The sequence below is a fragment of the Lipotes vexillifer genome, unplaced genomic scaffold (genome assembly GCF_000442215.2).
Source record: "Lipotes vexillifer unplaced genomic scaffold, Lipotes_vexillifer_v1.1 scaffold1129, whole genome shotgun sequence".
NCBI lineage: Eukaryota > Metazoa > Chordata > Mammalia > Artiodactyla > Lipotidae > Lipotes > Lipotes vexillifer.
The window spans coordinates 4446757-4455657 of NW_006789022.1; the positions used below are offsets into that span (position 1 = coordinate 4446757).

At 51.3% G+C, this 8901-nt stretch overlaps 1 protein-coding gene across 1 annotated transcript in view; it reads right to left on the reverse strand.

The window, feature by feature from the left end:
- The window catches only part of LOC103088842 (pepsin A-like), an 8671-nt gene extending 2509 nt beyond the window's left edge, over positions 1 to 6162 (reverse strand). Inside the window, exons 1-6 of the mRNA XM_007462187.1 lie at positions 6107 to 6162; positions 5508 to 5667; positions 3434 to 3551; positions 2850 to 2968; positions 1947 to 2146; positions 308 to 424 (exon numbers count right to left, since the gene is read on the reverse strand). Of these exons, the coding sequence (XP_007462249.1) occupies positions 308 to 424; positions 1947 to 2146; positions 2850 to 2968; positions 3434 to 3551; positions 5508 to 5667; positions 6107 to 6162 (770 nt within the window). The remainder of the gene's footprint in view (positions 1 to 307; positions 425 to 1946; positions 2147 to 2849; positions 2969 to 3433; positions 3552 to 5507; positions 5668 to 6106) is intronic.
- Between the last annotated feature and the right edge of the window lie 2739 nt (positions 6163 to 8901).

The following is an 8901-nucleotide window of genomic DNA, read 5'->3' on the forward strand; positions in this document are numbered from 1 at the left end:
GGGGGGGGGGGGGTCCTCCCCTCTCCCCAGGGATGCTGGTAGATTGTTCTGCCTCCCTGCTCAGAAGGGAAGTGGCTGTCCCATCCTTGCAGAGTGTCTGGGGGTTCCTGACAGTGCTCTTCCTCCCGTTGACGTGCCCTTGTCAGGGTCTCTCTGGCTCGGCCAACTTCCGCCTTCTCTTCCTGGAGCACGTTTCCCTGTGCTGCCTGTTCCAGGGAGATCCTGGAATTCTTAGTTAACTATGAGTCTGTAAAGAACTGCGGTCTGGGGCCCATGCCAGGATATCGCCCATCCATGGTGACCTTACCTGTCCACGGTGATCTGCCAATAACCCTCAGAAGAAACAGGCACCCAGTTCAGGGATCCCGTGTAGTAAGAAGAATCGATGCCACCGAACTGCACCACGCTGCCGCTCTCATCATCCCTATGGAAAGTGGAGGGGAAAAGGCAGGAATTCAGTTGTTCATTCATTCATTCACTCATTCAACTGAACATATAAACTGTGGGCATTCTAAGAGCTACTCTTGATCGGACTCTTGCCGGTGCCAGGAGCCATGCAGTGTGTGACCCACAGGGCTTCCTGTAATCCTTACACCAAGATCCATGCCATAGTCACTATTGTTATTATTATTTCTATTTTACAGTGAGGAAACTGAGGCTCAGAGAGGTGAGGCAATGTGCCCTAGGTCACACAGCCAGGGAGCCGCAAAACCAAGATTAGAACCCAGGTCGTTCTGGTTCCGAAGTGTTGTGTGGTTTCCACCAAATACTCTCTCTCATTGCTGTGGGGACCTCAAGAGAAATGAATGAATGACAGTGTCTGCTCTTAAGGCCTTGATAGTGTAGTTCATGGTTTGCCAACGTCTGGAGGTGTTTTTGATTGCCATGATTGGGTGGGGGTCGGGGGAGCCCCTGGTGTCTAGTAGGTAGAGGCCGGGGAGGCTGCCAGACATCCCAGGACAGCCCCCAACAGCAAGGAGTCATCTGGTCCAAAAATGTCAATAGTGCTGAGATTGAGAAACTCTGTTCTAGTCGGCCCCATGTGAAATATCTAAGTGCCCATAAAAGCAGATTATGTTTAAGAGCTGAAACTTGAATATTAAGTGGCCAAGAGGACAAATGGATAAAAGGGCCCTCCCGCTGTAAACTGCAGGAGTCCTGGTTACTGGAATATTCATTGTCTAAATCTCTGCAGTTTTCGGTTAGATAGGGAAACAAATGTAGGTGACAATAAGAAATTAATCACTGAAGAACTGGACACGGACAGAACATGACCCCAACTCACCTAACCCCACCCTGCCTTCCCTATAAACATCTCACAGCACCTGTGACAAGAGATGATAGCAGAACAGTCAATAACTAAAGGGAAGCACATCGATGGTGGCAAATCGCTTCAAAAGAGAAGGATGTGAATGTCAGAGGAAAGTTGAGTGTCTTGGGAAAGTCGAGGACACACCGTCAGATATTCTGGCACAAACTACTCAGCCAAAATCAAGACTTTGTTATTCCTTATTCTTAGAATTAACTCATGGTCACACCTGGAACCTAGCTTTTGTTAACTAATGAAAGAAACTTGCTTTCATCATTTCAAAGTTTCACTGTTCAAGATGTAAGTCCCAATCAAATCTTCTTTTCATTTTTTGCTATGGACTTTTGGCCCCAATTTTAAGTGGATTCACTTTAAACGGTGGTCTTCAGGAGAGCAAATGGCTAATGATATCTGACTTGTGTGAGGCAAGGTGACAAAGACTCTCGCTAGTAAAATAAGACGAATGAAGATGGTTCATCAGAGAGGAATTTGGCACCATTCTCTCCAAAGATGTACCTTAGAGAGCCTTAGACATTGACCTTTCCAATCCCCGGCTTGCCAAGACTCTCTCCAGCCCACCCAGCCTTCGACAGCCCCCTGCTGGACCAGGTGACCGCAACTTCCTTGCCTAACTTACTTGCTGAGGTAGACGGAGAAGAGGTCTTGGGAAACCAGACCCTGGTTCCACATGTTGTCAAAAACAGGGGTGGCCCCGGAGGAGGAGATGCTGGGGTAGGCCAGACCCAGGATGCCGTCGAAGGGAGCGTAGTACAGGAAGGAGCCGGGCTCTGTCTTACTCAGGCCAAAGATCTGGTTGGTGTCAGAGATGCCTCCAACCTGGGTGGGGAAACCAAGATGTTCATAACCAGCTTGTGCTGGCTGAGCACTGCGGGCTGCCAGCCCCGGGCCCAGAGCATCCCTGGTTCACTTCGTGTAGGACTTGGCTTCCGGGGCATCAGGCTGGAAGGAAAGGAGAGGGATTATCCCTGGGAAAGCTTGTTATTCCACTGGAGGCGACAGTCGAGGCTGATCTCCAGATGGGCACCGTCTGCAACTTGATGTGAGAATTTGCTGCGGAACAGATGGTCACCATGTGTTTGTGTTTCTGAAGATCGAATGCAAAGTAGACCCCAGACAAATCAGAGCCCTTGACCTCTGCTGTGCCCTGGAAAATGGGGGGGGGGGCTTGTGGAGATTTTGTGACTCGAGGGGGCTGTGGGTTGGGGGCAGGGGGAAAAAGAGGAGGTGCTAAAAGAGAACTGAGGCACTTTCTCCCTTCTCGCTGCCCCCTCCATAGCATTCAGCTTGGGTGACTCTGAGGTTGGCTTCTGGCTCCAGGCACCCACCCCCTTACCCCTGCTGCTCCTCCGCTAGAAACATCTATGGTGTCTCTGCCACCTTCCGCATGCCCCAATCAGGTTACTTTTGGGATCACCGAGACCCGTATTGCTTGAATGAGCTGGTTCGGGGGGCCGTGTGCTGTCCCTGGAAGCTGGCCCCAGGGCCGGGCAGGATGAGGTGCTGGCCAGCGGGGGCTCACCTGGACTGTGTCGTATCCAAGGATGCCTGTCATGCTGCCGGTGCCATAGGCGATGGAGACCGTCTCGCTGGTGCCCTTGAAAGTGGAGGACTCTTGAGGGTTGAAACGGTTGTGGTTGGCTGTGAGGGCAAGAAGAGACATTGTCAAACTTCAGAAGCTGAGCCAGAGTCACAGGCTGGAGGCGTCTTCCTCGGTGGGTGCCTTGGTTCTGGGCGGGGCTTTGGAGGAGAAAGTTAACTCGTCTGGCTAACCACCTCACTGACTGAAGGCCCTCCTGAGGAGCCCCCGGGTTAACGCCGAGTGGAGCAGGCCCACAGCTGCCCATGGTGACGTGCAGCTTCACACTCTCTCTGCCATTGGACTGAAATTTCTGCGGGCTGGAACCACGTGGGATTCACCCCTTCACCTCCCAGGGCACCTAAGCCTAGTGCTTGGCACATAGTAAGTGCTCAGTGAATGCCTGTTGAGTGGATCCCTGAGTGACTCCAGCAGGCTTGAAATCGGACCTATCTGAGGCCCCTGAGTGTTCAGGGCTCCTAGGTGACTTGGTGCTGGGGGCCCAGAGAGGGCAGGGGGGCACTCACTGCAGGCAGTACTGGAGCAGTAGACGGAGGGCACCCACAGGTTGGAGGAGCCGGTGTCAAAGATGACGGTGAAGTCCTGGGCGGGGGTTCCAATGCTGATGGTGCCAAAGTATTCCATCTGCCGGGGTGGGGACAGCGTAGCTCAGTGACGGGGGACTCCACAGCCTGGCCTCCCCTGGGACTGTCTCTGGGTCATCTCGGCCCCCTCCCGCCTTCCCCTTCACTGGCCTCCTTGCCTTTGTCTCTCTCTACAGTGCATCCATCCTTTAAGGCCCAGCCTGGTCTCCCCTGCTCCTTGAAGTCTCTTCCCCTATTGCTCTACTGTCACCCACTGACTATTCTCTCCCAAGCCTTGTTAACACCCAATAATAATGTGCTGTCCCCTCTTGCCTTGAGGGTCTTAGTCTTGCCATCCTCGAGAATGTACACTCTCGGACGGGAGTGGAACCTTACAGCACCCAGCCGAGTAAATGCTTAAGCGCTTTTTTGTTAAGTTGTTGAAGGGGAGATAAACAAGTCACCCACTTAAAGGCGGAGACCCCTTGAGATATCTTATTCCTAAATCTAGGTGCGTACAATGGGTTTCAAGAAAGGGTGTCCTCAGGCTTTTTATTCTTAGTGGCAGCAGTTTCTCCCTTGCCAGCTCTGTCCCAGCCACGCTGATGTGGCTTTTCTTTGATGACCAGCTCATTCCCATCCCAGGGCCTTTGCACTTGCTATTCCTTGTGCTAGGAAAATGTTTATTCTAGATCTTCTCATCAATCCTTCTGTGCTCTGGTCAAATGTCACCTGCACCAAGAGGCCCTCCCTGACTACTATATCTAAGTTGCCCCCGCCCCTTTCTTCTTCTTGCCCTTACTCTAATTAATTAATTTTTCTTTGTGGCACTTGTCATTACCTGGAATTATCTTACATTCGTATTTGTTTGTCTCTTATTTGTCCTCTAGAATATAAGTTCCAGGATCTTTGCTCAGTCACCATTGTTTCCCCGGCTCCTGGCAGAGAGCCTCTGACACAGGGTAGGCACTTCATAAATATTTGTTAAGTGAACAAAGGGGCTAACTTTATCAAGCTTTGAACAAGCTCTTACCAAGGGCCAGGCCCTGTGCTAAGCACTCCACAAACAAACAAATAAACAAAAAAACCCCAAACCTACATTATTGCATCAATTACTTGAAACAAGCCTCTGACGGTAGATAGTAATGGTTCTGTCTTACAGACGAGGAAGCTGAGTCTCACTCAGAGAATTTAAATGACTTGCCCAAGGTCCCATGGCTCAGAAGCTTTAGACCCTAGATTTGCTCCAGGTCTGGCAAATTTCACAGGCTAAGCTCTTAACGAGAGGCAGCGTTGCTTCCTAACCTTGGCCTCCACACAGGGGACACGCTCTCTACTGAAGGGATTTGCGTCCCAAACAGAAGAGTCAAAGGGATCGTCCTGAAATTCCCTGGTTAAAATGATGCGGTGGCAGTTAGGATGCAGACCCTTATCCCAGACTCTGGTCTGGATCCACCCACTGACCCCCTCAGACCTCGCTTTGAAAATGGACACTGGCTTCCTTTCCTCAAATACACTCTGCTCCCCAGTGTCACAGGGTCTAGTGCAAGTTGTCCCACTCTCTGGGACCCTCTCCTGTCCTCTTGGAACCCCCGCTGTCTCTTCATTGCTCCAGAGAGGTGTCCCTGCCCACCACCTGCAACACACTCAGTGTGTCACGTTCACTGCATGGCCTCAGCCTGGTTGTACTTGTTATGCTTTGTGAGGCTCTCCTACTAGACTGTGGGCTCCCTGAGGTTCATTCACTGCTGCTCCTCTGGGCCCAGCACAGTGCCTGACACATAGAAGGTGCTCCATCCATGTAAGCACTGGATGAATGAATGAATGAATGAATGATAGCAACAACTCTGTGAGTTTTCCTGCCCTCCCTGGGCCTCTGAGATCCAGGGAGCAGATCCCTGGGTTACTGCTGCCTGGGGGCTTGGAGTGCTGGCCCATCTTCCCAGACCCCTGGGACCCCCTTCTCTCCACTGGGCCAAGTCCTTGGAGCCGACCCACTGCCTGCCCACGCACTCACATCCAGGAAGTTCTGAAGGGGCTGGTCGGACGTTAAGGTGGTGGCCTCCGAGGGAAAGTACTTGCTGCCTAGGTTGTACTTGTGATTCTGCAGAAAGTCCTTCAGCTTGCCGTTCTCGATCAGGTTCTGCCTCAAGGACTTCTTTTTGGTGAGTGGGACCCTGTGGCGGAGCATTTGCACACAGATGGTTTGGAGGAAGAGGAGTAATTAGCCAAGGGGCCTGCTCATGGGGTGCCGTGGAAGGCCCGGAAGGAAAAGAAAGCTGGCTCAAGAGCGGAAGATGGAAGTCGAGAGGGGAGTTGCTCCCATTTTGGGCACAGGAATGCAGAGAGGGTACGTGGTTGCCCAAAGCCACCCGGCCCAGTGCTGGAGCTGCGGACCCAGCCCGGGCTGGACTGGAGGGTCTGGGCTGTTGACCACGTCTGCCGTGCTGTGTCCCCATATGAGCAGAGAAAGGAGGCTTGGGACGGTTGAAGAGAGAGGAGGAAGGGAAGAGGGAAGAGGAGAAATACGGGAGGAAAGAAAGGCAGTGGGAAGGGCAGCAAAGGGAGATAGCCCCTGGGAAGCTGCTCTTCGTGCAGAGCGTCCCCCAGACTCACTTGTAGGTGGTGCACTCGGAGAGCGCCAGCAAGGTAAGGAGAAGCGGCCACTTCATGGTTCTTCCTGGCTCCCAAGACTCCAGAGGTGGGAAGATGGAAAGCGTTACAGCAGCAGGAAGGAGCCGCTCCTTATATGCAGCGCAAGTCCTCAGGCATGGCCTTATCAGCCGCTAAACGTCACTCTTTACCCTCACCCCAAACAGAAAGTTTCCTGATAAGACTGTCCCTGCCCTGAGCCATGTTCTGGGAAGTTTCCAGTTGAGTAGCTTTCCACTGTAACCACATCCTGGGTTGGGATGGCCCTGCAGAAAGCAAGCGGCAAAGTGGCGGCTTATTTCTTAAATAACAGAATGCATCCAAACTTGACAAGTTGAATATTTTGACGAAATCGGTCCAAAGTGCACTTAACATTGAACACGTGTCAAAGGAGCTCCAGGCACCCTGATTTGTCCTGATGGGACAGACAGCTGCGACTCTCGGAGAGCAGCAGTCCTTTCAGTGATAGGCCATGTCCCTGGGGCTGCTTTCCTCAAGCATGTTCATAGGTCCGTAGTTTGGGACTCAGGACACATTTCCCCATGGAAATGTCGCCACGTGGGGTTGCTGGATGTCTAACTAGCCTATGGGCCTTGTTTTGCTCTTGCTTCTCATGGCTATTGGGCTGAGTCTTGGGAAAGTGGTGTGTACGGTACAGAGGAAGAGGATGGAGTGGAGAGGGAGTGGAAGAATGCTTCTTTTCCTGGAGGAAGCAAACTTGAAACAGGCCGAGTTCGTCTTTGGAATCTGTGCTCCTCACCTTCTGCGTCCCCTTTCTTCCTACTGCTCCTCTCCTACCCTCTCAGTTACTCAAAGCCTCCACCTTTGAGACCCCATCTGGGTCTGACTCCCAGGTTCTCCGTGCTTAAAACTTGGCTGAATCAGCTGCAGTGAGCAAAGCAATCTGGGAAAATTCATACTAGGGTGTGAATGACTTAGAAAAGTTCCCTCTCTCTCTCTCTCTCTCTCTCTCTTTTTGGCTGTGCCACATCGCATGTGGGATCTTAGTTCCCTGACCAGGGATCGAACCCATGCCCCCTGCTTTCCAACCCAATGGATTCTTCCCTTTGTGGGGTTTATTCAGTGGACAAAATGGAGTGAGAACTTCTATTCAGGAATTGTGGCAGAGGCGGGTATGCAGGAGGGAGGTCTCCAGTAGGTGGCGAGACCTGTCTGCGGATTTTGTTCTGAGATCATATTCCCTGGGCCACCCCTGGTTTTTCCAACATTGGGAGACACAGATTCTATAAAAGCTCCAAATTTCCCCGTGCTTCTGGATGAGTACGGAGGGGTGGGGAGTGTGGATCAAGTTTGGGACCAGTGGTGTTTAGTACAAAGCATATTTGCATTTCGAACTCACCCGTTAAGACACCTTTGTGCCCCAAATGCGGATCCTTGACCTGTGTTTTCCATTTTCACATCTTTTGACGCCTGCTTTCTCTCTGCTCTCTTTTCCTCCCCCTCGAGCATTTCTCCTTTGATCTACGCTATCACCTTTGGGTGGATCTCAGCCCTTCTGTGGAGGAGCTGATGGTCGTAAATATGCCTGCCTAAGCTCTTGGGAGCAGCAGATGGAAAGCCTGGCTCAAGGGTCCCTCCTGGAGGGTGAAGGGAGGGGCATGTGCTGGGGGCTCTCCGGGGCCTTCAAAGGTACATGGTGTCTCACGCTGGGCATTGGGTACATGGGTGCTCATCATGATTATTTACACTTTATATATATGTTATGCATATATGAAATTGTTCATGATACTTTAAAAAAAATAAAGGAGGATCTGCATACTTTCCAACTTAGAAATGGAGGCAACTGAGGTTGGGTGGAGTAGAGTGAGGCAAGGAACCCTCAGGATTGAGACGTGGGGCATGAACCATGAAGAACGTTACGTGTATTTTATTCATCTTTCATCTCCCTCAGTGAGTTATATGGTGCGTCAAGTGTTCAACATAGTGTTTTAATTAATCCCACGTAAACTCGGCTTAGTTAAGAGCAATTTGGGAACATGCTCAGAGTAGGGTCATGATTTTGTAATTGGCGGTTTCTGCCGTTTGCCAGCCATTGCAGTAACTGACACAGAACAACATCGTTCACGTGTTTCTCTTCCCTGGCAGTGAGGGGAGACAGGGGAGCTTAGATTCGCTGACCACTACTCTTAGCTCATTGTGGTAAGTGACGTTATTATCCCCATTTTACAGATGAGGAAACTGAGGGCCAGGGAAGTTGTGCCACTTGCCTGAGGTGACATAGGTAAGAAGTGGTTGAACGGGGGCTTGAATCCGGGTCTCTGTCACTCCCTGTGCCTGCTCCCTTATGTACCCATGGACTGAGATGTACTGGAGGCTGTGGAAGAATCTCAGGAAGAGCCCTGGCTCTAGGTTCTGGGTTTGAATCCCAGCACTACCTCTGAATAGCTGCAAGACCCGGGACTGGTGATCCAGTCGCTGAGAGACTCAGTTTTCTCATCAGTAAAAGGGAGATAAATAGTACCATCAATTCCATGGAATTGTTGTGAGGATTAAACACAGAGTGCTCACCAGCCATACACATACAGTGGCTAAAATGAAGAGTACTGATGAGGATGCTGGGCAAGTAGAACTTTTCTCTACTGCAGGTGGGAAGGCGAGGTGGTACGGCCACTTTGGAGAACAGTTTAGCAGTTTCTTTTTAAAAATATTTTTATTATTTATGGGGCTTCCCTGGTGGCGCAGTGGTTGAGAGTCCGCCTGCCGATGCAGGGGACGCAGGTTCGTGCCCCGGTCCGGGA